Source organism: Callorhinchus milii, unplaced genomic scaffold (assembly GCF_018977255.1).
Source record: "Callorhinchus milii isolate IMCB2004 unplaced genomic scaffold, IMCB_Cmil_1.0 Scaffold9, whole genome shotgun sequence".
In the NCBI taxonomy this organism is placed as follows: Eukaryota; Metazoa; Chordata; class Chondrichthyes; order Chimaeriformes; family Callorhinchidae; genus Callorhinchus; species Callorhinchus milii.
The window spans coordinates 21205702-21233651 of record NW_024704750.1 but is presented as its reverse complement, the minus strand read 5'-3'; the positions used below and the strand labels follow the sequence as shown (position 1 = coordinate 21233651).

Below are 27950 nucleotides of genomic sequence, written 5' to 3'. Positions count from 1 at the left end.
CCCCGTTCGTCCACACCGTGTTGCATTCAGTCGCACATCTCCTCCGCTATTTCGTGCGGGTTCAGGATTCCCGGGACCGTCATCTGAATTTTCCGCTTCTCTTCCTGGGCTTGTCGCAGGGCAGCTTCCCGCTCCTCCAGGAACAGGTCTGAAGTGTCCTCGCCCCCGAATTCCTGAAACGGGGAGTTTGTTTTTTAATTAAAAAAAACAGTTAATAATCCTTACATTCCACGCAGCAACTTTCACGTCAGTCACGCGTCTCAAAGCGCTTCAAAGGATGCGCTGTAAAGTGCTTTGTGGCATCAACGCGGCAGGCAATTTGCACTCAGCCGTGTCCCCACAAACCCATGTCAAGACTTGGTCCAACCCGACGCTCCAATGCAGCTCCAATGGGGGGGGGGGGGGGGAGATTGTCGGGAGATGCCCGAGTTTTCGGTTGAGAAGTTAATCGAGGTAATGTCTGCCAGTTCAAGTGGATGTTATATACAGTCACTCCACTTTACTGCGTATCCTGTGAAGCACTTTGAAACGTCTCGAAGACGTGATAAGGCGCTGTATCAAATGCAAGGATTATTATTATTATTTAGCAAATGCAAGGATTACTATTAACCAAAGCAGAACGATCACAATTCAATCCCTGGTCACATGGAGCCACTGTAGAGTTTGAACCAAGAATTGGATTTGATTCAGTGGTTGTGTAAAAGCACATTTCAGCCAAAGGTTGCAAGTGAAGAGTTAAGGTGAGCAACGCATCGCAAATGATGGCGTCCCAGAGTTGTGTTAGAGTGGTCGCCTCACAAGCAAGAGGATCTGTAGGCTCATATTTGCGATGCTTAATGTTTTGAGGGCTTTTTAATTCATCTTTATATACTTTTAGAATATAACCCACGTGGGTAATCCTTCACAGTATGACCAACTGATCCTGTAAAGCATAATAATAATCCTTGCATTTGATACAGCGCCTTGTCATGTCTTCTAAATGTCTCAAAGTGCTTCACAGAATATACTGTAAAGTGAATTGACTGTATATCCTGTGGGCGAAACACAATCTCAAATGCCTAGCTTAGGGCCTCTGGAAGGGTTGTTAGCAGAAGGTAAAGATATATTGGCTTGACTCAGTTCAGATCAATCAGTCTCTGATAACATTGCATTCCTTGGTTCTGTTCTTTGGGTTCTTGATGTCCTCCTGTCTTGAGGTCTGAGTAACTACTCCTTGAGCACGATAAGAGCAAAACCAGGAAGGCTTGTGAATCAGACCAAGGCAGGGGGATAGGGGAGGAAGGCCAAGTTAAAAACATATAATATTTAGACGAAAGAAAAAAAGAACTTTGGAAAAGTCGGGAGTAGTTGCAGAGGGTCAACACTTCTTCCCAGTGGAATCGGGTAATATGGATTTGACAGTATCTATGATCTCAGTTTGAGGTTAGACTAACGTGCTCAGCTCATTGACTGGTTTTATTGATTGCTTGATAAAATACTGGACTCTTCGATCTGTTACCGACCCAGGTCCGATTCCCAGTTGGGGAGAAACCTTAGGGAAGTTTCCTTACTCCACACGCCTCTGTTTACCTAGCATAAAGTAGGAACCCGGTTGTTAGTCGATTGGTGAACCACTTTCCGCGGATAATCCCTTCAACAAAAAAAATTTGGTCATGACTGTGTGTAGGACCCTGCTGTGCGCAATTTCACCCACAAAATATACAGTCAATTCATTTTACAGTGTATTCTGTGAAGCGCTTTGAGACGTCTCGAAGACGTGATAAGCGTTACATCAAATGCAAGGATTAGTATTGCTATTATCGCCCCCTCTCTGATTTTGAGACTGGCTCAAACTGTTACCAACTCTCAGAGGAAGCATTTAAAAATGGACAAACTATCTTGGAAAGTTATTTTATTAGGAGTGGTGATGTGATTATCTCCAGTTCTCAAACTGCAGGATTTAAGCTTCAACAACCACTTCTTCCCCCACCCCATTAGGGTTTGTCATAAAGTTTGCTTGCTGTGAATCCATTTTTTTGCTAGTTTCAAAAGTATAGGCAGTGGAATTTATGGATTAACAAGTGGGGGGGGAAGAAAAGATCAGAGCATTTTAATTACATAATTTCCCCCTCCCCTTCAAAATATGTCTTGAATTGTCCCAGGCAGAGATTAGCCTCTAACCTGACCACCCACATTAACACCAGCGTTGTGTCTTGAATGTTGTTGAGTAAATGGTCTCCCTGGCCAAGGCTGGAAGGAAATCTCGTAGGCTTTATAGATCTTATATAAAGGAATCTCGCCTTTTTTTTAATAGAAGTTATAAGCGTTTTCAAGCACTTGGCACCCGCTCTGTGGAACTGCATTCCCAGATCCCTCCCTCCATGGGGATGTGAAAGGCGCAGTGGAGTATCAGGTCAATTGTATTGCATTTGTTTCTGACCTAACGGGACTGACTGGTTTCTGTGTGTCTGCAGATGGCTTGGCTCGGGGACGTTCCAGCCGTTCCCTACTTTGGAGACGGATTAAACATAGTTTCGTGCATTCACATCAGGGACTTGGCTGCGGAAGTGTGAGAGCTTTCCTGTCGGCTCAGAGCACCAGCAACGGCAACTTACAATCACGCAGCTCCATTCCTCTAAAGTAACCGCCCCGAGAAAATGCCCTTCACTGAACATCACTGATTGGAGATGAAAGCGAATGTTGTTATGGAAGTAAACCCTCCTGGTGGGGCAGGGAATCTCCCACTCAACTCCCGTTAACCCCACAAGCCAAAGAGCCTCACCCTCATTTTCAAATCCCTTCGTGCCCTGGCACCTCCCTCCCTCTCTGACCTGCTTACCCCCTCCCCTCCGACTCACAACCCCCCGGCTCCCCCGGCCTTCTGCAAGTCCCTCGTGCCCTCCAATGGTGGCCGTGCTTTCAGCCACTACGCCCCTGAACACTCTTCCTCTATCCCTCCGCCTCGCTCCTTCCTTCCTCATCTTCAGGTCGCGCCTGAAGATCTTCCTCTTCAACCATGTCTAGTTACACCCCCCCCACCCGGGATTCTCCTTACCACTGTCAAGCGCTCCTGTGTGAGGGGCGCTATTATGAGTGTAAGTTGTGTTATTGTGATCCATACCTTTATCTGTACCAGGAAGTCCCGTAGGTGTTCCTTGAACGAGGCAATGTCTTGGTTCAGACTGAACAGTCCGGTCACAAAGATCTTTATCTGTGCGCTGAGGAGGAAAGCGACAGTGAAGGTGCTGAACATCAAACCAGGGGGGAAACCGAAGCCACTGTGTCACCCAGCGAAGCTGCTCATTACAGCAGCTGCCCCCCCCCACCCCCGGCTCAGTCCCGGAATCCGTTACAGTGAAGCGCTCCGAGACGCCGTCTGGCGTGGAGGGCGCTCTATAAATCCAAGTTGTTGCTGCTGCTCTTCACATGTCGGGAGGGTTTAAAGGTGTTGAGGGTGGGGGGGGGTGACTTTTTTTTATATAAAAAATACGGAAACCCATCACTGCGCTTAAGAGTCTCCAAAGCAAGCTGAGAATCCCACCTACACGTGGGGAAATCCCAGAGACAGATTGTGAAATGGAATGTGCACTCTCTCTCTCTCTCTCCCTGGTTCCCTAATTTCGGAGAGTATCAGGCGCAGGTTGGCGAGAGCCAAGGCTCGGGGGGGACCCCAGACTGTGCGTTGGGGTAACTGCTGGAGTCTAACCAGTTAAAACCACACCGATTGCCATTGATATCACTGTCTGGCCAGCTTTCCCGCAGCTTGTCCAGCGAGGACCACTCTACCCTTTAGGGTTTTGGCTACAGGGTTAACAGGAGCTCCCCCGGCTCCTCCTCCCCCACCAGAAACCAGTACTCACTCCTGTAGGTGAGGGAAAGCCGTCTTCAGAAGGTTGGCCACAAATTCCTGGACAAACAGCTGGTTGTTGACGGTGGGAGTGGAGGGGCTGAGCGAGAGCGTGATCTTCCCATCCTCCACCAAGCTGAACATGTACGCCAAGATAGTGGCATGCATCGTCAGGCCTGGAAGCGGGGGAAGAGGAGAAAGGGTTAAAAAAGTTATTCCCCCCCACCCACCCACCACCCCACCCAAAAAAACAGGCACACATTCCCCCGTCCCTCCCCCACGCCAAATTTTCAACCTCTTCCATCGCCTAATGGCGCCATTTCTGTATCCTACCCCACGTCTCGCCTCCAGCTGATGTTCCTTATAATGTGACTCGACTGCATTTTGTGAATGAACGTGGCAGCGAATTTGCACCCAGCCTCGGAGTGAGCGACCAGTTTTTATTTGGGGGACTGTTGGCCAGGACGTTGGGAGAGAACAACTCTTTTCGAATAGTACCACGGGATCTTTAACATCGTTTAACGTGTCATCTGAAGGACAGCGCCTCTGACGATGCAGGGCTCCCCTTCACCTTAAGACGATGTGATTCTAAGTCCTAACGTGGTGCTGGAACCCACAAGCTTCTGACTCAAGCCAGGCTCTCGGGTGGTGTGTGAAGGTCCTTGTACACACTCCACACAGGACACTAAGCAGGAGAGCTCTCTGCTTACCTGCCGTGTGAGAGGTGTCCGTCACCACCGAGAAAATGTGCTGGAGGATGTCACAGAAGTAGGTCTGGTAAAAGCTCTGGGCAGCTCCAGCCTCCTGAGCAACGTTCTGCAGCAAGATGTACAACACAGACAGCCCTGCAACAGCAAAGTCAGCCAGCGGTCAGAGAGAGAGAGAGAGAGAGGAGAGAAAGAAGAGAGGTTAAGTTCTTTGTAATGGGATCCCCTCTGCCACCATAAGCACTGAAAAATGTACTACATCTCGGGATCAGCTCCCAAATTATGAGCAAGAGAAAGAATAACAAAAGACCAGCCTGATAGAGGACAAGGACAAGAGAGGGATCTCTAAAATAACATGAATAGAGAGCCCAAACAGAGGAGAATATTAATTATAATAATCCTCGCATTTGATATAGCGCCTTATCACAACTTTGAGACTTCTCAAAGGGCTTCACAGAATACATTGCAAAGTGAATTGACTGGATATTTTGTGAGCAAAACAAGGCAGCCAATTGCGCACAGCAGTATTCCACAGACAGTCATGGATTGGAGCGACCAAATGATTTTTTTTTTTTGGAGGGATTATTACCCCCGGAAAAGCGATTGATCCGCCAATTGACTAACAACCGGATTCCTACTTACTGCTAGATAAACAGAGGCCTGTGGAGTAATGTTTTCCCAACATTTTCCCCCGCCTGGGAATCGAACCCGGGTCCTCTCGCTTGCGAGGCGAGTGCTCTATCCATTGAGCTACAGGACTTTACCGGATGAAGAGGGCTGGAACCCCTCCCCTCCACCCAATGAAAAGAAAGGGGAAAGACTTCCAAAAGGTTTAGGGAATGTCTTACCCGTGTCAGCTACGTTCCTCATGGTGTGTTTGAAAGCCCAAATAATGGAGTCGAGGACCAATTTGAATTGGGCTGGAGGGATGTTCAGGAAGGCAGGGAAGCAGTACATATTGACTGCTTGAAGAAGTAGAAAGAAGTTAGTCCTGTGTTCGGGAAACTCTTCAAAGTCCTGAGGGGAACAATAATAATAATAATAATCCTTGCAGTTGATGTAGCGCCTTGTCAAGTCATTGATACGTCTCAAAGTGCTTCACAGAAAATATTGTAAAGTGGTCACTGCATATTTTTGTGGGCGAAACAGGACAGCCAATTGCGCATAGCAGCGTGCCAAACTCGTTGACTGAGTAAACCCAATTATTATTATGTTTTTGGAAGGTTTTATTACCCCCAGGAAAACGATCCATCAATCGACGAGCAACCGGGTTCCCACTTACTGCTCGGTAAACAGAGGCGTGTGGAATAAGGAAACTTGCCTAAGGTTTTGCCCTGCCCGGGAATTAAACCCTCGCTTGAGAGGCGAGTGCTCTAACCAATACACTGCAGGACTCCACAATGACCTAATAGAAAGGCTGAACAGGCTTGAGGGGTTCAATGGCCTCCCCCTATGATCCTATGTAAAACGCTGGTGTTTTCAGGCTGATAGTCACCTTGTTGATCATGTCCAGGGTGCACTCGAACACGGCGTCAAAGATCTGGGGCACCTCAGCCGTGATGTGGTTCTCGAGCCGGTTGACGATGGTGGCCATGGTGCTCAGCACCTCGGGCTCGCGGGCTGCTGGCACGTTCCTCTGGTAGTCGATCAGCACCGCGTCCAGCAGCGGCGGAACAAAGTTCTCGGCCACCTGCGGGGGAGGGGGGGAAGGAAGGATCATAACCCACACAACGCATCAAGTTTGAGTAACTGTTAAATTCCACCCGAGAGAAAATGATATTGATAATAATGATGATAGATAATAAAGAAGATAAAGATAATAATCCTTGCATTTGATGTAGCGCCTTATCACCTTTGGATGTCACCCCGACCTGAAGTTACTGTAGCAATACTTGCCATACAAACGTAATTTATATTTGCTGTTCTTACTACGTCAAAGAGATGTCTCGAAACGCTTCCCAGGATACACTACAAAGCGCAGTGACTGTCGTTTTGTGTGTGGGGTAAAGCGCGGCAGACAATCGCTCACAGAAATGTCCCGCAAACAGCTACGGGGTGAGCAACCAATTTTATTCGGAAGATCGTTGGCCAGGACACCGGGGGGGAGAGAGAGAGAAACACTCCCTTCTCTTTTTGAATAGCACACACGGGATCTTTAACATCCACCTGAGCAGGCAGACGGGTTTAACGTCATCATGAAGGATGGCGCTTCTAACAATGCGACACTCCCCAGCGCTGCACTGGTGCGTCAGCTTAAGACTGCGCGATTCAAAATAAATAAATCTCGGTGATTGTATCTCGGGGTTCAGGGTCGGTAACTCACCAGCTGAGGGTCCGACGAGCGGCTCACCCACCCGGAGATCAGCTTCAGGGTCTCTCGCTTCACAGTCCGCATGCTTTTGATCAGCGGTTGTTTGGTGACCACTTCACCTAAATGGATAAATAGCAATAGTAACAATAGTGATCCTTGCACTTGATACAGCGCCTTATCACATCTTCAAAACGCCTCAATGAGCTTCGCAGAATATACCATAGAGCGAACTGACTGTGTATTTTGTGGGTGAAACGTGGCAGCCAATTGCGCACAGCAGCGTCCACACACACACACACACAGTCGTGGATTGAGTGACCAAATTATTATTACTATTATTATTATTACGGAATTATTACCCTCAGAAAAACGATCCGCCAAATCGACTAACAACCTGGTTCCTACTTCCTAGTAGGTAAACAGAGCCGTGTGAAGTAGGGAAACTTGACCAACGTTTCGCCCTGCCCGGGAATTGAACCCAGGTCCTCTCGCTCGGGAGCTGAGTGCTCTAACCACTGAGATACAGGACTCCGTGAAGCACGGAAAACCAACACAGATTAAGAGCAGTTTTTTGCCTCCACTTCAGTAACCATTGTTACACAACAATAATCCTCAATACTGTATCGATAATGGTCAAAGCCTCACAAGTAATCTCTGTGAAGCGCAGTCACTACATTCTTAAGGTAAACGTAGCAACCAATTTGCGCACAATTCTCCGCAAACAAACAGCCGTAACTGATTTCTCTGGAGGGTTGTCGGGCAGGACGCTGAGAGTAACACCCTGCTCTTTTCCAGCAGGACTACAGATCTTTAAACTCCACCTGAACAGGCACAGACGGGACCCTCGGTTTAAATCTTCAACCAAAGGATGGCACCTCCGACAATGCAACCCCTTCCCCCAGCGCCGCACTGGAATGAGTTCAAATCCCGAAGTGTGGCTCAAAGCCACAAACTTGGGCGCGGGTTCAACTGACTGTGAGCCGGGCTGGTGAGCTAGCCGGAAGTCACAACGTGGGGCTTGAACCCACCGCGAGACAGAAAGAGAGAGAGAGAGAGAGAGAGAGAGAGAGAGTGAGAGCACACGCGAGAGAGAGGGAGAGAGAGGGTGATTATATTTACCATTGGCCTGGATGGCTGCGGAGATGTTTTCACTCAGACACTTGTACACGTTGAGCATGTCGAGGTAGATGCGGCCCAGCTGGATGACGAACGGGTGCCCCACGGCCTTGCACGCCCGCACGTTGGTTTTCAGGATGCTGCCCAGCTGCTTCACCGTCTCCGCGTCCTTCAATATGTCAACGTTCTGCATTTCGAGAGGGAATCAGAAGCAATAAAATAAAAATAACAACAGACGGAAATGTCCACTTCAGTGGAAAAACGCAAACCTCGGCTCCCGTTTTCCCCCCACGCCAGGCAATAAGGAGCTGACGTTTACCTTGAGCGCTGGTGCAACAACAACAACGTGTATCTATTTATACAGCGGCCCCCTCACTCAGGGTAGCGTCCCAGAGCGCTCGACTGTGGTGGAGCGCGACGCCGAGCCGGGAGGTGGTGACTGCAGTCGAAGGGCAAGGTCTTCATTTACAAGAGCAAAATGACTTCTATATGGATAACGTCTTTCACGTCTGAAGACCGCCCCCCCCCCCCGCCCAGGCTGATGAACAAGCAGCCATTCAAAACAACAACTTGCACTTATATTGCGCCCTCCGTCCACCGAGGGTAACGTCTCGGAGCATTTATACGGTATACCTCACACAAGTCTGATCAGTTGGGACCATAGGTTTAACATGATTTATGCAAAGCACAAATTACATACTGTCTGACAAGCTTTCCCGCGAGGACCACCCTACCCGTGAGGGCTTTGGCATGGCAGGGCTAACAGGAGCTGAGTGGGAGGATTCCCTGCCCCCAGTCACTGGTCTGCCCTTCCAGGTCCTGCCGATGAGCCAGGCTGGGCTGTGCTGCCATCAGCCGTGCCCTGGAATTCATAACTAATAGGAAATTCAAAGGGACCTGGGTGGAAACAGCAGCCAATAGCACACAGCAGCGTCCCACAAATACTCGTGGATTGAGTGACCAAATTACTACCCCTGGAAAAGTGATCCACCAACAACCAGGTTCCTACTTACTGCGAGGCAAACAGAGGCGTGTGGAGTGAGGCAGGTGCCCCAAACACTGAGCTATACGACTTATACAGATCAGATTTGTGCAAGTTTTACTGTAATATCCTGTGTGGATCAGGGTAGGGGCGCTGGCTCACCTTGGTGGCTTGCTGAATGATGCTGTCCCACACCTGGTTGGGAAGCAGCATGTACTTCTCTATCAGGTGTTCCTGTACAGTCTGGTCTGTCTGTGCCCCGATCATGTAGCCCACGGCTTCATAGAACGTGTGAACCTGAAACAAGCAGAAGGGACGAGGCTTCCTGTTAAACAGGACTGCAAAACCCAAAACTCAGGAGAATGCTCACCCTCACACCCCCCACCCCCCCATCGTGTCTGTGCTGGGGCTCGCTCCCCCACTGGAGCTCTCTCCTCTAACCCCATTCCCTGCTTTCTCTCTCTCCCCATCGTATCTGTGCCGGTGCTCGCTCCCCCACTGGAGCTCTCTACTCTAACCCCATTCCCTGCTCTCTCTCTCTCCCCCCATCGTGTCTGTGCTGGTGCTCGCTCCCCCACTGGAGCTCTCTACTCTAACCCCATTCCCTGCTCTCTCACTCTCTCCCCATCGTGTCTGTGCTGGGGCTCGCTCCCCCACTGGAGCTCTCTACTCTAACTCCATTCCCTGCTCTCTCTCTCTCCCCATCGTGTCTGTGCTGGGGCTCGCTCCCCCACTGGAGCTCTCTACTCTTAACCCCATTCCCTGCTCTCTCACTCTCTTCCCATCGTGTCTGTGCCGGTGCTCGCTCCCCCACTGGAGCTCTCTACTCTAACCCCATTCCCTGCGCTCTCTCTCTCTCCCTCCCCCCATCATGTTTGTGCTGAGGCTCACTCCCCCGCTCGAGTATCTTGTGGCTGAAATGCGGTAGCCGATTGCACCCAGCAGCAGTGTCCCACAAACAGTCATGGATTGAGTGACCAAATTTTAGCGACTGAGCGTCCAGCACCCGGACTGTCACAAGTCAGGCTGGTTACAGTGTGGAGCCTCCCTAGGCCTGATCGCTCACCCGACCTCCCCCACCCCCCACTCTCCCCCGTACACCTACCTGGTGAGGCTGCAGGTCACAGATGATGGTGTTGATGTTGGTGAGAATCTCGTCGATGAACGGCATCACTTCGCCCACCTGCACCTGAACAAAGTGACGTCGGCATTTCTGCGCTATTTTGATGAACGTGTCACACGCCATGTCTTGCACTCCATCGTGGGTTTCTGTGGGAGAAATGGGAGATGTTTTCAGCACAGGATGCATCTCGGAGCTCGATCACTGGAGCTCTCTACTCTAACCCCATTCCCTCCTCTCTCTCTCTCTCCCCCCCCCACCCCCACATCGTGTCTGTGCTGGGGCTCGCTCCCCCACTGGAGCTCTCTACTCTTAACCCCATTCCCTGCTCTCTCTCTCTCTCCCCCCCACCCCCCATCGTGTCTGTGCTGGGGCTCGCTCCCCCACTGGAGCTCTCTACTCTAACCCCATTCCCTGCTCTCCGACTGCAGAGTAGCTCTACATTGCCGCCACGTGGCCAGAGATTGAGTTGTGATCATTTGTGCTTTGGTTAATAACAATCCGTGCAATTTGATCTAGCGCCTTGTCACGTCGCTGAGACGTCTTAAAGCGCTTCACGGGATAGATCGCAAAGTATATATTGTATAAACTATAAAGTAGATATATTGTAAAGACTACATTGGGGTGTAAGCGCTTTAAGACGTCACAAAGACGTGATAAGGCGTTACATCAAATGCGAGGATTATTATATATTACCTGTGGTGGGTGTGTGTTTGCGGGTGTCTGCGAGTGGAGGGGATTGCTGGGGGAAACCCACCTTCACCGCCTCTCCGGCCCCTCCGGCCCACTTACCATGCATAAACTCAAACAGCTTGTTGACCACAGTCTTGAGGAACTTCCAGTGAGCGCGGAGGAAGCGAGGGTACTGCCCCACCACGTACATGATGTTGGAGGCGATGATGGCCTTGTTGTCCTTCCCTCGCTTCTGCTCACACAGACCCAGCAGATCCTAGTGCATAATACACGCATACAACACGGTCAGATCAGCTTCACAACCTTCCCTTCACAACCTCAAACCTCCCCACCACCACACGCGCGCAACCCCCTCCCCAGCACACGCTCGCGCATGCAAACACCCTCCCCGAAACGCACTTGACACACCAGCACCCCCCACCCGCGGACACCCCCCCCGCCACACAGACACTCCCCCACCTCCCCCCCACCCTAGAACGCTCTTCCTCCATCCCTCCGCCTTGGTCCACTTCCTTCCCCATCTTCAGGCAGTGCCTGATGGCCTCCTATTCAACCGAGCCTACGGTCACCTCCCCCTCCCCAACGCCGTGCTCAGCCATTGTCAAGCGTTCCCGGACCCTAGGGGGCGCTATAGACATGCAAGTTGATGTTATTGTGCCTGTGGCGGCTCCTTGAAAGAGTTATCCAATTAGTTCCACTCACTCCCCCTTACACCCTCGCCCCCATATTCTCTCATCACCTCACCGCCCCCACCACCACCTCACCCCCGTCTCCCTTGAACAAAATGGACCCACAGGATCTGTAACATCCATTGGATAAATCGGCACCCAGGACACTCTTTCCTTTGCTGGGTTGGCGAAGGGCGCAATCTTTTAGGAAGTTTAACTCTGGTGCCTTTGCAAACCCTCCACCTCCGCCTCAACAACAACAAATTGGATTTAGCTAAGAGTTGTTCACGTCATGAGGACGTCTCAAGGCGCTGGACGAGGGGGGAGACAAGGCGGGGGGGAGGTGTCTCACGCACCTTGATAACTGTGACGAGGAATCGTTTCTCATCCTCCTCGTGCATGGCTCCGCTGATGGAGCCGATGGCCCAGCACAAGGTGTTGAGGTTTTTCCAGGACCATTCGGTGCCGTTCACCTGGTTGTGCAGCTTCTCGGTCATTATACACTCCGTGTCAGCGTAGTCCAGGTGGGTGAGGTACACTGAGAGGAGATCGCAGGTCACACACACGCACACCAACCATGCACCATATACACACACGCACCCGCACAGTCACAGAGACAGTCACACAAAAATAGTAATAATCCTCGCATTCGATATGGTGCCTTATCATGTCATTGAGACGTCTCAAAGCGCTTCACAGAATATCCTGTAAAGTGAATTGACTGTATTTTGTGGGCGAAACACGGCAGCCAATTGCGCACAGCAGATTCCCACAAACAGTCGTGGGTTGAATCAAATGAAAGGATTTCAATCAAATGCAAGAATTATTATTATCTTAAAGCGTCAGACTGTTTCCCCCCCCCACCCCCAGAGAGCTGTCACTTAAGAACATAAGAAAAGCTAAATAAAAAAAAACCAAGGTCCATCTAGTTCATCTTCCGCCTTCCTCGCGGTCACATGCATACATGTCCCGAACTACCTACGTACCATATCCCATAATGTTATTGCCTAAAAGAAAACTATCTATTCTGTAACTGAAAGAGTCAACACTTGCTGCTTCAACCGTCTCCCTAGGGAGCCTGTTTCACAGGTTCACTATTCGCTCTCTGAAATAGTGTTTGCGTAGGTTCGTTCTGAATTTCTCCCCCTTCGATCGCAGGCCGCGTCCTCTGGTTTTGCTATTCGGGACAAGTTGAAGCAGCCCGTCATGATCTGGATTGTTTTGCCCCTTTAGAATCGTAAAGACAGCAATCATGTCGCCTCTCAATTTTATCTTTTCCAGCGTGAACATGGCCAATTTACTTAATAATAATAATAATAGTTGCATTTGATACAGCGCCTTATCGTGTTAGCAAGACGCCTCATAGCGCTTCACGGGATAAATCGCAACGTGAGTTGACTGGATATTTTGTGGGCACCAAATGTAAGTGGAAATATTTCTTGTTGTTGCAGGATTCGCACTCACCCAGCGTTTCTCTCATGGTTTTATACAAATTGATGGAGTCTGTGTCCTTCATAAACTCTCGAACCACCTCCCCTTGTTCGTTCTCCACCACCAGCACCTCCTCTGGTTTGGCCATCCGGCTGATCATTATCAGTCTCACCTGAGTGAGTGAGTGAGTGAGTGTGTGTGTGGGGGGGGAGAGGCAGAGAAAGAGGAGAAAAGCAATGGAACGAGTAAATTCTACGCTCATCATCTTTAGCGTTATTTAATCCATTTATAATTTTGAGGAAAGTCATATGATCGCTCTGACCAGGGGGCACGAGTTAAGATAGTAACGTGGGAGAATAAAAGCAAACTCAGGAGGAACGACTTCACGCTGAGGATAGTGAGATTGTTGGGCTCACTGCCTCAAGTGGTAGCTACAGAGAAACTATTTCCTCTGGTGGGGGGATCCAGAACAATGAGGGGCATCATCTTAAAATTAGAGCTGGGACATTTAGGGGTGAAATTAGGAGGCAGTTTTTCCCATACAAAAAGGTTAGTGGAAATCTGGAACTCTCTCCCCAAAAGGCTCCCCATTCATATTTTCACGTCCGAGATAAAGATATTTGCTAGGTCAAGGTATTAAGAAAGTTGGAGCAAGGGAGGGTAATTGGAGATGAGGTACAGATAACACAGGGTGACCGACAAGTCTTACTTTTCAGCGACCCTATTATCTAGAAGAAATATCATCTTTTCTTTAAGACGCCTTAGACATTCTAATGTCTTTAAATGTATGTTGGACCCGGCATGTACCTTGGAGAGGACGGGTAGGTAGATCTGTCTCCGTGGCGGCACGTCACTGTGGGGGTTTCCCAACGCCGGGGAGGCACTGATGGAGAAGGGGTTCTCCCGGTAAAGCTCCTCCGCCAGATGGTTCCAGTATTCCAGGCAGATCTTAAAGATCTCGATCTCCTCCACCTCCGAGATGAGGATCATGTAGTTCAGCCCCTAACAGCAGCACAAACAAAGTACTGTATCATCCGGGCTGCACATCCCCTCCCTCCCCTCCCGAGCAAGTCTCCCCTCCACAAATTCTCATTTGATCACCAGCCTGTGACCCTATCACACCCCCATCCTCGCCCGGTTCCACGGGCTCCCCATCAACCCAGAGATTAAAATCTTAATCTACTCGCCTTCCCTTTTAAAGCCCTCCACAACCTTGCTCCTCGCTATCAACCTGTCCGCTCTCGAACACTGGCATGCTCTGCTCCATGTCCTCTAACCTGCCCACCCCACCGTGGGCAGTCGCCTGACTGACTTCAGCCTCTCCCGCTGTAGCTCCATCCTCAAATCCCTCCAGCTCACGCCCTCCCTTGCCACCTCAAGATCTTCCTCTTTGACCACGCTTTTGGCCACACTCCCAGCCCTCTACCCTCCACCACCACCCCGCCAGCTCAGTGCAAACCCTCAACTGTCCAGAGCCTGAGCCCCGAGTGACCGTCTCCTGATTGGCTGGGGCCCTGCGTGCACGTCGCCTGTATTTGCTCGGACAATGAAGTTAGGAACGGTTCGCAGGCCGGATGGGAATCATTCCCCAGGGCCGGATGCGGCCCGCGGGCCACCGGTTGGACCACCTCGGGTTAAATGGCAGTGACAAGTTAAGTCAACGGGGTGGGGGGGAAAAAAAAGTTACTATAGTTAAGTTGCCATGTTGCGATCCTTGCGCAGCATCCAAAGGTGGTCTCCGAGGTGATCTACTCACATCCAGCAGTCCCTCCCTGAGCTCCAGCGTCCTCTCCACCAGTGCTCCATGCTCCTTCAGGAAGGTGCAGAGGAACAGGCTCAGGTTCTGGATGAAGTTCTGCTCGTCATCCTTCCCGTTGGCGTAGGCCAAGCGGATGTTGGTATTGGCCGGGAGCATCTGAGGGTGAGAACCAGGGTTAGAATAATAATAATCCTTGCATTTGATTTACCAAGTCATTGAGATGTCTCAAAGCGCCTCACAGAATACACTGTAAAGTGGATTGACTGTATTTTGTAGTATAAACATGACAGTCAGTTGTCCCACAAACATTCATAGATTGAGTGATCAAATTTTTTTTTTTTTTCAAGGGATTATTACCCCCTGGAAAGCGATGGATAAATTCAGAACAAATCTATGGAAACACTATTTCAGTGAGCGAAGAGTGAACCTGTGGAACAGACTCCCTAGGGAGACGGTTGATGCAGGAAATGTTCCTTCAAACACGGATTTGAAAGTCTTCTTTTAGGAAATAAAACATTATGGGATATAGTACGTAGGAAGTTCGGGCAAAACACGGCAGCGTTTAAAATAAACGTGATCAGGCACTATAATCCAATGCAAGGATTATCATCATTAAATCTGTCCCTCGGTGCAACAAGAAACATCTTGCTTCTCATAACTCGACTCCTCTGGACACACCACCTTAACACCCACCCCGACACACAAACACCCGCAGGCTTTACCTGTTTGAGCTGACCGAGGGTCAAGGTGAATAAGCTGACAAATTGCTCGTCGTACTGGCTGACGCTGACGCCTGCGATCTCCGTCAGGCACTTAAGCGTCACGTTCCGGAACATCGGCACGTTCAGGAACTGTGGCCGGAGAGGGGAAGACAGGGAAAAACACAGGGTTTAATAATAATAATCCCTACGCTTGATACAGCGGTTTAACATGCAGTTGAGACGACTCAAAGCGCTTCACTGTCAAATGGATTGACTGCATATTTTGTGGGCGAAACATGGCAGCCAATTGTGCACAGCAGCGTCCCACCAACAGTCCTGGGTTGGTGACTTTATTTGGAGGGATTATTACCCCCGGAAAGTGATCCACCAATCCACTAACAACCGGTTCCTACTTATTGCTACATAAACAGAGGCGTGTGGAATCAGGAAACTTGCCTAAGATTTCGCCCTGGAGGGAATCAAAACCCGAATCCCATCACTTGTGAGGCGAGTGCACTAACCACTAAGCTACAAATTGCAGGAGACCCAACACGTTTTGTTTATTTGCTTATTTCTCCCTATTACAAAGAGATTAAGTAGTACAAGAGATCCTTAACACATCGCAGTGTGTGTGTGTGTGGGCGGGGGGGGGGGGAAAGGAAAAAAAAAAAATCGCTCTCACCACAGCAACAAATTTAAATGAAAACAAACAACAGCAAATCACATTTGCATAGCGCCTTCGACATCGGGAGGATGTCCCAATATGCTGGACCTGCGCACACACACACATTATGACTGATGGGAGATCGGCTCTGGTGCAGGAAGCGTGGGTACCTTGTACACTAAGCTGGTGATGAGTTTGGTCTCGAAGATGTAACCCAAAGGTATCCAGTTGAGGAACCGCAGCAGCGTCTCCAATGTGGCGTGGACCAGAGGAGCATTCTGAGAGTTTTCCTGTCGATAGCAAATCACAGCCCCCCGGGGAGCTCGATTTAACATCTCACCCAATGACAGCACCTCCGACCATTAACGCAGACACCCGCCCACCCCTTCCCCCCTTCCTATTCCCCCCTCCACAGCGCTGCACTGAAGCCTCAGCCTGCACTGTGAGCTCAAAGCCCACCCAACCTGGAGGCTTGAGGCCACAACTTTCGGACTCGGTCGCGAGCAGGATACCAACTGAGCCAGGCTGACGTCCGTTAAACACAACCGGGAACAATGATGTATGCGATAACGGCTAATATTTACTCACCATGACAAACTGACACAGCTGGAATATCTGGGAAAACTCGTTGCACATGCTGGCGGAGGGGAAAGAAAAAAAAATTAAAGTTAAAAAGAAACTCATCGTAATAACTCCACGAGTATTCAAAATATTTTTGAATTTCGGTCAGCCGGGTGGGTGTCTGGACACATTCGGAAACCCATCGCCGTGCTTAGGAGTCTCCAAACCCAACTGAGAATTCCCCGCCTCCCACCTGCCACTGATATCGCCGCCTGGCAAGCTTTCCCGCTGTTTGTACAGCGAGGACCACCCTACCTGTTAGGGCTTTGTGCAAAGTTAACAGGAGCTGAGTGGGATGTGCCTAGATAACCTGTCCAACAAGAAGAATAACTCGCATTTAATGTAGGGCCATTCACACGGGGTAATGTCCCAGAGCGCTTGCCAGTGGCGGAGTCTAACCCTGAGCCAAGGGGAGAGGGAGGGAGGGGGAAGGTGACCGCAAACACGACCAAAAAGAAAGGTCTTTAGGTGGGATTTGAAGATGGGGAGGGAGGGAGGGGGCGAGGCAGAGGGATTGAGGGAGAGAGCTCCAGAGGTTCGGGGGTAGTGGCTGAAAGCACGGCCACCGATGGTGGAGTAGAGGGCACGAGGGACAAACAGGAGGCAGGAGCCAGTCAAGGGGAGGCAGCGGGTGGTGGAATGGGGGGGGGGGGGAAAGGGCGGTAAGTAGATCAGAGAGGGAGGGAGGTGCCAGGGCATGAAGGGATTTGAAAACGAGGGAGAGGATTTTGAAATCGAGTTGAGTTGACTGAGAGCGAGTGACCTGACCCCTCACGTCACACACCCACCTGTCCTTCAAATGCTTGGCTTTGACCTGGGTCATCTGCCCACTGGAGAAGTCAAACACCTCCTCACTCAGCAGCTTGAGGATCACCATGTTGTTCTGACACAGAGACTCGCTGGTCCGGCTCGCTCCCACGATGTCGCTTATAAACGTCGGCCAGTTTTTAGGCCACTCGTGCTTGAGGATCTGCGGTTTGAAACAAGAACAACATCAACAATTCCTCACATTTGTCACGGCGGCCATTCACGTCGGGAGGACATCTCAAAGCGTCCCAAAACTCTGGAACTTTTCCTCTAACCCTCCACCTTGCCCCTTCCTCTTCGACCGTGTCTACGGTCACCTCCCTCACACCCCTCCTGCCCCCACCCCCCGGCGGCTCAGTATCGTGCTCCGCCACTGTCAAGCGCTCTGGGACTCTCTCCTGCGTGAGGGGCGGTGTGAATGCAGGTTATTGTTGCTGTTGTTTGCTTGCGATGGGCTATATAACACCTCATCGTGACATCGAGATGTCTCAAACCGCTTCACAGGAAGTGTAATTGTGGCTGGAGATGACTAGTGTTGGTGGAGAGTGGGGGAAGAGGAGGAAAGGGAACAAGAGGAGAGACGGGAACCTTTAGCTTCCCCCAGCCCCCCCACCCCTCACCCCCGCAGCAGGTGGTCCACGTTTCCGTGCCTTTGGCTACAACAGGTTTGCGGATCCCTGGAAACAGATGCTTTGATCTCCGCCATTTGCTAGGTAGAAACACACTCACCTGTACAAGTATCATGTTGAGTTTGCCCAGGTAAACTTTATCTTTCTAGGAGAGAGAGGGAGAGTGGGGCGATGTGGGGGGGGGGGGGGGGGGGAGAGAAACAGGGAAGGGGGGCGGGAGGGGAAATCAGGGGGAGGGAAAGAGAAGAAAAAAATCTTTTAGAGATTCACAGGATATACTGTAAAGTATGTTGTGGGCAAAACGTGGCGGCCAATTGCGCAAAGAAGTGTCCCAGAAAGAGTCGTGGAGTGAGTGACCACATTTTATTTGGGGGGAGGGAGGTTGTTCGCCAGGACACCAGGAGAGAGAGAGAGACTCCCTCCTCTTTTCGAATCACACCGCGGCACCTTTAACGTCCAGCTGAACAGTCAAATGGGAGCGAGTTTATTTATAAACACATGCGGCCGGCATGAATTAAATGATAACTTAAACCTGGGTCAAGTTGTTAAGAGTTTTACTGCATTTATACAGCCACAAGCAGCAGCTGATCTGCGTCAAAACACAGCACATTCAGTGGGATTTCGCGAACCAAAAGGTCATTCGAACCAATTACAAAATGGAGCAGAAACTCTTCTTATGCAAAAAAAGAGATTTTTTTTAAAAAAAACAAAACACTGAGGACGACAACTTTACCTCCAAGGTCATGTTTTCTGAAGATGTTTTAATAATTAGGCCAACGACATACTTTTTTATTCCTGGAAAACAAGACGTTTAAAGAGAAACGATTAAAAATGCTGGAATTGGTTCCGGCTTTTCATCCACACATGCAAATCCCTCCGTGCCCTGCACTTCCCCATCACTCTGAGCTGCTCACACTCCAACAACAACAAATTATATTTGTATAATGCCCTTCACGTCGGGGCGATGTCCCAGGGCCCTGGACAATGAGGGGTTTGTACCCAAATTGGGTGGGTTGGGATCAGAGAAGGGTGGAGGGTAGGGATGGTGGAGGGTGGAGGAGAGCAAATAGAGACATACACACACATACACAGACAGACTTGCGCACACACAGACACTCACACAGAGACAGACAGATACACAGAGACAGACACAGAGAGAGACATACGCACACAGAGACAGATATACACACACGCAAACACACACAAAGAGGCATACACACACACACAAGGCACAAAGAGAGACACACACACAGTTCGCTCACCATCACACTGATTCCGAGGAAGAATCTTCCATCGTGTTTTAATGACATTTTCCAGGATCTGCAAAGCATAGTACTGCAAAGAGATGTTTTTTTTAAATTAAAAATTTTTGCATAGCCCTGAAACAAGCCAACCCTCCGTGCCAGTGTTTATACTCCACACGAGACTCCCGCTGTTCTTAACTCCCTCCTGTCCTCTCGCTCTCACAGGTACAAGAAAAAACTGCTGCTCACTCGAATAACTAGCAGACATTCGGGTGATTACCAGCTGCCACATTTCCCTACGTACAAACAAACAAGCGCTACTCTCCAAAGTAACTCAAAACACAGGAGCGAGCACGAAAATCAAAGGTTACGTGTCTCGCAATTCCCCTCAAAAACATAACCCCCGCCCCAACCCCCCAAAACCCACCCTGCCAACACCCACCCGTCCCCTACACACGCACACAAACATCAACCACACGCGCACATCAACCACACACACACACATCTCTGAAGGCCTTACCTTTGTGTTCATATTCTGGGAGAATTCTAGGATCGTGTCGACCCTGGTCCAGGCATCTGGATGCTCCTTTAAATGTGTCAGTATCTCCTGTGCCATTCGTTGCTGGGAACAAAGACGAGGAGAGTCGTCAACACCAAAGGTCATTTCAACATTCCTTCCTCCCGAAAAAAAAAGAAATATCTCGAGAGTTTCCTCTCGGATTTTAGACGATTTATGCAGTTTGCTTGCAACTTAAATGTTACGGCCCCAACTGATACTATCTCTGCCCTCTCCCCACCCACCCCTCCCTGGAGGTTTAGCAATAGATGCAGCACCAGAAGCAGCCCACAGTAGGCGCAAAGGAGGAACGAGTGTGGAATGAGAGTTAAGGTAGAAACCCCCCCCACTCCCCCACATGCTGCAATTTTTATTATTCCGCACAATCCCCCCTCATCCAAAAACCCAACCAGGTCTATCGCTGTGCATGGGACACGTGTGTTGGGGGAAGGGGATGGAGGGGGTGCGGGAGCCATGTTGGGAGGACGTTCCAAGGTGCTGGACAGTTAGGCATTTGGACCCGAGCTGGGGGTTGGGATCGGGGGGTGGGGTGGAGGGCATGGAAGGAAGGTATAGTTGGGAGGGTGGCAGGCGGGGGATGTTGAGCAGGTTGGAGCCTTCTTTAGCGGAGGGAGAAGACAGATTGGTAGGGGGTTAGTAGGTCACAGAGGTATATAATGGGAGTAGTGCTCTCCAGGGAGAGAGCGAGGTGTTTGTTCGGGAAGCAAAGGAGTCAACCCCGCGGAGAAAATTCTGCTAAAAGTCCCGCAGAACGCACTCTCACCTGGGAACCTTCCCCGTGATACAAGCAGTTGACCACATTGTCCAGCAGGTTGATGTCGAGCTTCTGCGTGAAGTCCAGAAGCTGACGAGCAGGGTGATCTGTAGTCATAATTGTTGGCATGAGGTCCTGTGGACAACATATACATGTATATTAAAAAAAAATCAGAAACCATCTAGTTAAGTAATCTTCTTGTTTGCATCATTTCATTCCTTTCTCTTCTCCCACCGCAGCCCTGAGCAGAACAGTGACACTCGCACAGGGGTCTTGAGTCACAAAGCCCCCACTGTTCCAGCAACTCGTGGAGTCCTGTCGTGTAGTGGTTATAGTGGTTAGAACAAAAAGGAAAGGCATCAAGGAAGTTGCCTTTTCGAAATAGTGCCATGGGAATTAAACATTCACCTGGACAGGTACAGGCAGGACCTCGGCTTAATGTCTCACCTGAGACGAACTTACCGATCTGGACTGGTATTTGTGAACGCCTTTTCGTGTCTGGCTCAGCGAGAGCACTCTCACTGGAACCCAACCCAACGTCAAACCAACCTGTCTGCTCAATGGGCACTGGCCGGCTCCATGTCCCCGCCCGCCACACCATCGGAAGTCGGGCCTTCAGCTTTTCTGGCCCCACCAACTGGAACCCTACCCCTCCTCCTTCAAGGCCCGTCCCAATTCCTTCCCCTTTCCGACCATGCCTTCACTCTTACCCCTCTCGATTCTGACACACCCCCCGCCCCCAGCTCTGGTGCAAACCCTCAACTGTCCAGCACCTTGGGACTTGAAGGGTGCTATATAAATGTAATTTAGTTTCTTGTTATCAGTCAATCCCTCCCTCACTTGCTGACTCAACTTGTGTACTTTCAATTTTGCCCATAAAATATACAGTCAATGCACTTTACAGTATATTCTGTGATCCCTCCAAAAAACAAAAACAATAATTAAATTGGTCATTTTCAATCTATGACTGTTTGTGGGACATTGCTGTGCGCAATTGGCTGCCGCGTTTGCCCACAAATATACAGTCAACTCACTTTACAGTATATTCTGTGAAGTGCTTTGGGACGTCCTCCCGACGTGAAAAGCGCTATATCAAATGCAAGGATTATTATTATTATTATTAAGTGCATTGAGACGTCTCGAAGACATGATAAGGCGCTATATCAAATGCAAGGATTATTATTATTACTTGGTTTTAAAAGCCAGTGAGTGAGTGGACACAAATAGAGAGAGAGCACAGAAACAGACCATTCGGCCCAACAACAACAAAATTACATTTGAACAGCGCCTTTCACGTCGGGAGGACATCCCAAGGCGCTGGATGAGACTGCCCGAACCAGTCCACGCTGGCGTTTTACATCCCCATTTCATAATTTATGATTAGGACCTAATAATAATAATACTTGCATTTGGTATAGCGCTTTTTAACGTCATTCAGACGTCTCAAAGCGCTTCACAGAATAGACTGTAAAGTGAATTGACTGTATATTTGTGGGCGAAACGCAGCAGCCAATTGCGCACAGCAGCGTCCCACAAACAGTCGTGGATTGAAGTGAACAATTTTATTATTGTTTTTTTTCGAGGGATTATTATTAGGCTCTGTGTGGAGTAAGGAAACTTGCCCAAGGTTTCGCCCTGACCTGCCGGGAATCGAACCCAAGTCTCTCGCTTACAAGGCGAGTGCTCTAACCACTGAGCTACAGGGCACCACTTTGGTGAATAAACAGATGGCAAATTTACTGGGCAGGGAATTTTTAGGGGGTCAGCAGGGAAACCCATCACTACACTTATGAATAATAATAATAATAATCCTTGCATTTGAATCCAAACCAAACAGATTTCCACGCATCCCACCTACACATGGAAATCCCAGAAACAGATTGTTGGAATGGACACATCCTGCGTACCTAATTCCAGAAAGTATCAAGACAAGTTGGCAAGAGCCTTGGTTTGGGGGACCCCAGCGTGTGCGTTGGGCAAACTGTTGGCGTCTAACCAGCTAAAAAAACCATAGCTTGCCATTGAGAGCACTGTTTGGCTAGCTAGGGAGGGAGACGAGAAGGTGGTTGGGGAAATGAAAGAGAAATTAAAAACATAGCCTGAGCTTTCTATTCTTGGTAGCTGCCCAGTGACCCCTTCTGGCAATTAGGGTTAGGGTTGGAGTCTGTGTCTATATGAGCTCTGGAAGAGACCAGACATGATACCAACCACTACTGAAACGTTCTGCTTGTTCACTGCCCACATGTGAACAGGCTTACAGGAGGAGCTCGTATAGCCCCTACAACCAGAGTCAATGCATTCAAGGGAGAGAGAGAAACAAAACTTCCCAAGTCAAAACCAAATATAGTTTTTGCACAAGGAGATCAATTGAAAAATGCCCCCCTCTCTCAACTCAGAGCAGCTTCAGTTCAGAATATTGCAAAAAGCAGAATCCTGTAGCGAAACGGTTAGTGCACCCACTTCACAAACGAGAAGAACTCGGGTTAAAATCCCAGGCGGAGTGAAACCTTAAGCAAGTTTTCTTATTCCACCCGCCTGTTTACCTAGCAGTAAGTAGGAACCTGGTTGTTAGTCGATTGGCTCTCTGGGGGGATAATAATCCCTCTAAAATAAAAAATAAATTGGTCACTTCAATTCACGAGTGTTTACTGCTGTGCGCAATTGGCTGCCGTGTTTCACCCACAAAATGTACCGTCAACCCACTTTACAGTATAGTCTGTGAAAAGTTTTGAGACATCTCAACGACCTGGTAAGACCTTAGATCAAATGACTGGAGTATTATTAGTACATTAAGGAAAGATAAACCTGTGTATGTGCAAAACAAGAGAGAGCGTGTTGACTTGGCTTAAAGTTTGCATTAACTTAATAGGGAAGGAAAGACACAGAAGCGTTTCTGTAAGTGTGTGTGAGCTGCTGTGTGAGCGAGTGTGAGCTGCTGTGTGAGCGAGTGTGAGCTGCTGTGTGAGCGAGTGTGAGCTGCTGTGAGTGTGTGTGTGAGTGTGAGCTGCTGTGTGTGAGTGAGCTGCTGTGAGTGAGTGTGAGCTGGAGTGAGTGTGAGCTGGAGTGAGTGTGAGCTGCTGTGAGTGTGAGCTGCTGTGAGTGTGAGCTGCTGTGTGAGCGAGTGTGAGCTGCTGTGTGAGCGAGTGTGAGCTGCTGTGTGAGCGAGTGTGAGCTGCTGTGTGAGCTGCTATGTGAGCGAGTGTGAGCTGCTGTGTGAGCTGCTGTGTGAGCGAGTGTGAGCTGCTGTGTGAGCTGCTGTGTGTGAGTGTGAGCTGCTGTGTGTGAGTGAGAGCTGCTGTGTGTGTGTGAGAGCTGCTGTGTGTGAGCTGCTGTATGTGTGAGTGAGTGTGAGCTGCTGTGTGTGTGTGTGTGTGAGCTGCTGTGTGTGTGTGAGCTGCTTTGTGTGTGTGAGTGTGAGCTGCTGTGTGTGAGTGTGAGCTGCTGTGTGTGAGTGTGAGCTGCTGTGTGTGTGAGTGTGAGCTGCTGTGTGTGTGTGTGAGTTGTTGTGTGAGAGTGTGAGCTGCTGTGTGTGAGTGAGTGAGTGTGAGCTGCCGTGTGTGTGAGCTGCTGTGTGTGTGTGAGTGTGAGCTGCTGTGAGCTGTGTGTGAGTGTGTGTGAGCTGCTGTGTAAGTATGTGTGAGCTGCTGTGTGTGTGTGAGCTTCTGTGTGTGAGTGAGTGTGAGCTGTGTGAGTGAGTGTGAGCTGTGTGAGTGAGTGTGAGCTGTGTGTGTGAGCGTGAGCTGTGTGAGTGAGTGTGAGCTGTGTGAGTATGTGTGAGTGAGTGTGAGCTGCTGTGTGAGTGTGAGCTGTGTGAGTGAGTGTGAGCTGTGTGAGCTGAGTGTGAGTAAGTGTGCGAAACGCCAACAAGTGGCACCTTTCTCAAATCAATGAACACGCGGGGCGCTCCGCCAACCTAACTCGCTGACGGAACCCGCGTGATCGACAGCGGCCGCGACCAATCGGCGACCGCCGCCGCCAAATTACTCAATGGGCCCGGGGGGGGGGGGGGGCGGGGCTCCGGGGGAGAAGCAGCAAGTGTGGTTGTCGCTCTCCCTCGCAACAAAACGTGGTTTGTACCATTACACAATAGCCCTGAGGGAGCGTCGCTAAAATCTGCTTCGGGGGTTTCTTTTTCGCTCCATTCCGGTGCCCCCGGGGGTGAGGGCAGGAGGTGGGGGGGGAACAGCGAGAGAGACGTTATGATTGCAATTCAGGTTAGAAAAATACTTGCGCTTCAGGATTTTCAACGGAGTCCACAGTTTGTTTTTTTTTTTCGGTGTCAAATGAGGCAACTTTTGCCGACACTCCCTGAAACTGGCACAAGTTTTTTTTCACATACAACACACAAAAAAAAAGGGGTATTTATTACAACTGCCAAGAACTTTATGTATAAAAGCCACTGTAACCTATGTCCACACACACATACACATACAAATGCTCACATAAACACTACCCTCATCTAAAGTGTGTGTTTTTTTTAATACAATAAGACACCCTCCCCTCCCTCCAGGAAAAAAAAGGTGCAACCACACAAAGCACAACATTGCAATGAATTTACTGTAGAATAAAGCGTTTTTTAAAAAAAACACAACGCACACAAAGCCGAGCGTTTCGCAGTGCCACCAAAAAAAAAAAGTTGGGCTGAAAAGAACTGAAAAAATGACTGTTAAACAGAGCAGCAAAAAAAAAATCATCATCAAAAAGAAACACGAAACGGGTCAAAGTAATTCAGCCCCAAATTTCCACTCTCCCCCCCCCCCCCCAGAAGAGAGAGATATATATTCGCAACACCTACACCGATAATATTTAAGACACACACACACAGGTCTTGTTGGAAGAACTGGTGTTCCAAATCCATCAGAGAGATCCCACTCATCCCATCTCCAAAAAAAAAGATTTGCTTTTTAATTTTTTTTCCAAAAAAAAAAGGCAATAGTCGTGTATATATATATATATATATATAAATGAAAAAAGAAGCCACTGGAAGGAATTAACCCGAACCATCTCTACACAAAAAAAAATCTGGATTAAAAGAAGCCACTGACTGCCCTGGTGGGCAGAGGCCAAACACTCACACACAAACCTCACACACACACACACACACACACACAGGCCCTGAAACCCACGCCTCTTAAACACTGTAAACTGATGGCACTTACCGAATAAGGTGAGAAAATCCTCCTCGGATGGGGCTGGAAACTCCGTTGCAAAATGTATCCCACAATTAGGAGATGGGAGGGGGGGGGAGTTGTGGTGGGGGTGAGGGGGTGTGTGGGGAGAGAGAGAGAGGGAGGGAGGGAGGGAGGGAGGAAGGGAGGGAAAACTCAACTGCAGAACCAAGCCACTGTGTCAAAAAAAAGGTGGGGGGTTGGGGGGTGCAGTTTGTGTTTAGCACAAACACACACACACACACACAGAGAGAGAAAAAAAAACCCCTTTGGTATATATGTCAGTTACACACACACCACAAAAAAAAATCGTGGCAACAGTTGCAGAGATAACGACTGTAGAAATATATATAGAGAGATATATATGTGTGTATGTGTGTGTGTGTGTATAATCCCTCCTCTCCTGAGGGGTGTGTGTCTGTTCCTTCTTCTGTTGGTCTCTGTCTGTCTGTGTCTCTCTCTGTGTCTGTCTGTCTCTGTGTCTGTGTCTCTGTGTCTGTGTCTGTCTCTGTGTCTGTCTGTGTCTCTGTCTGTGTCTCACAGCGCAAACACTGGAGTTGAAATTCAAAAGGACAAGAGAACTGCAAACTTAAAAGGTTTGGGAGTATTTTTTGGGGGGAGAGAGGGGGTCCCTCTCCCTCTCTCTCTCTCTCTTTTTGGCCTCTCTCCCTCCCTCCCTCTCTCTCTCTCTCTCTCCCTCTCTGTCAGTCAGTCAGTCAGTCAACACGAGTTTGCGAGGAGCAGCGGAGGAGCAGAGAGAGGGCACAGGGCCGCTGCTGTTGTTGTTGTTGTGGTGGTGGTGGGGGGTCTCTGGTCGGGATGGGTCGGGGGCAGCGCGGGAGCTCCTGGACTCGGTTGGTCGCCGCCGCTGTCGCCGCCGCCGCTCAGTCTTTCCCTCTCACCGCGTCTGACAACCGGTTGCAACCGGTTCCTACCGGGAGATTCCATCTTCATGTGGCCATCCGGAGACACCCGGAAACACCCGAGCCCGAGCCGAGCCCGAGCCCGAGCCGAGCCCGAGCCCGAGCCCGAGCCGAGCCCGAGCCGAGCCCGAGCCCGAGCCGAGCCCAGCCCGAGCCCAGCCCGAGCCCAGCCCGAGCCCGAGCCGAGCCCGAGCCCGAGCCCGAGCCCGAGCCGAGCCCGAGGCCGAGCCCGAGCCGAGCCCGAGGCCGAGCCCGAGCCGAGGCCGAGCCCGAGCCGAGCCCGAGCCCGAGCCCGAGCCCGAGCCAAGCCCGAGCCCGAGGCCGAGCCCGAGCCGAGGCCGAGCCGAGGCCGAGCCCGAGCCCGAGCCGAGCCCGAGGCCGAGCGGTGCGCTACATTGGGCGGGTTTCACCCCCACCCCCCCACACACACACACCCCCACACCCCCTCCCCGCTGATCTCCCACCCACACACACCCCCCCACACCCACACCCCCCCCCACACACCCCACCCCCCCCCATCCCCACACCCCACAACCCCACACCCACACCCCCCACACACACACACACCCCCCACACCCCCTCCCCACTGATCTCCCCCCCCACACCACACCACCCCCACACCACCACACACCCACACCCCCCACTGATCATCTCCCCCCCACACCCCCCACACCCACACCCCCCCTCACTGATCATCTCCCCCCCCACACCCCCCCACACCCACACCCCCCCCACTGATCATCTCGCCCCCCACACCCCCCCACACCCACACCCCCCCTCACTGATCATCTCCCCCCCACACCCACTGATCATCTCACCCCCCCCACCACCACACCCCCCCTTTCTCTCCCCCCCCCCTCACTGATCATCTCACCCCCTCCCCACCCACCCCCCCTTTCTCCCCCCCCCCCCCCCACACCCCCTCCCCACATTCACTCAATTGGGCTATTTTCACGCCCGATTTGCAAATTGGACGGGTTTCAACCCCCCTTTCCCCCTCCTTCTCCCCCACCGCACACCCACTCCATTTGGGCTACTTTCACGCCCAATTTGCAGATGGGGTGGGGTTTAACACTCCCCCCCCCCCCCGCCCCCCCCCGCACCCCACCCCATTTGTTTTTAAGGCACGAGGAAAGGCCCGAGTGCGCAACGCGGAACTCGCTGCATGACCAGTTCAAAGGCAATGAGCGCCAGTCTAGGTCAGGCGCTCCGAGGCGCTGCCCCGCGCGGAGGGCGCTGTACAAGCGCA

The 27950-nt window shown here is 50.5% G+C and overlaps 1 protein-coding gene and 1 non-coding gene across 2 annotated transcripts; both read right to left on the bottom strand.

The window, feature by feature from the left end:
- Window positions 1-4: 4 nt before the first annotated feature.
- On the bottom strand, window positions 5-25861 carry LOC103186814 (exportin-1-like). Its single transcript, XM_042338291.1, has 25 exons — window positions 25770-25861; window positions 20620-20745; window positions 19800-19901; window positions 19298-19370; window positions 18769-18830; window positions 18136-18180; window positions 17388-17569; window positions 16567-16615; window positions 16149-16268; window positions 15336-15464; window positions 14611-14769; window positions 13662-13856; window positions 12888-13026; window positions 11780-11961; window positions 10855-11011; window positions 10048-10211; window positions 9105-9239; window positions 7964-8147; window positions 6857-6963; window positions 6029-6223; window positions 5382-5550; window positions 4537-4671; window positions 3840-4002; window positions 3101-3197; window positions 5-173 (listed from the first exon to the last, which is right to left on the bottom strand). Exons 2-25 carry the CDS (start codon window positions 20737-20739, stop codon window positions 27-29), a joined length of 3210 nt encoding a protein of 1069 aa, XP_042194225.1. The 5' UTR covers window positions 20740-20745; window positions 25770-25861; the 3' UTR covers window positions 5-26.
- trnat-ugu lies at window positions 22246-22317 on the bottom strand. The gene has a single exon. It is a non-coding gene; the product is annotated as a tRNA-Thr (tRNA).
- Window positions 25862-27950: the final 2089 nt, after the last annotated feature.

Excerpts from the sequence above, each read along its gene's own strand:
- LOC103186814 (XM_042338291.1), bottom strand. The coding sequence starts at position 20,739 with ATGCCAACAATTATGACTACAGATCACCCTGCTCGTCAGCTTCTGGAC. Across the intron at positions 17,570-18,135 it reads TCAACATGATACTTGTACAG|ATCCTCAAGCACGAGTGGCC; the intron begins GTGAGTGTGTTT and ends TTCAAACCGCAG. Across the intron at positions 5,551-6,028 it reads CCCTGGACATGATCAACAAG|GACTTTGAAGAGTTTCCCGA; the intron begins GTGACTATCAGC and ends TGTTCCCCTCAG.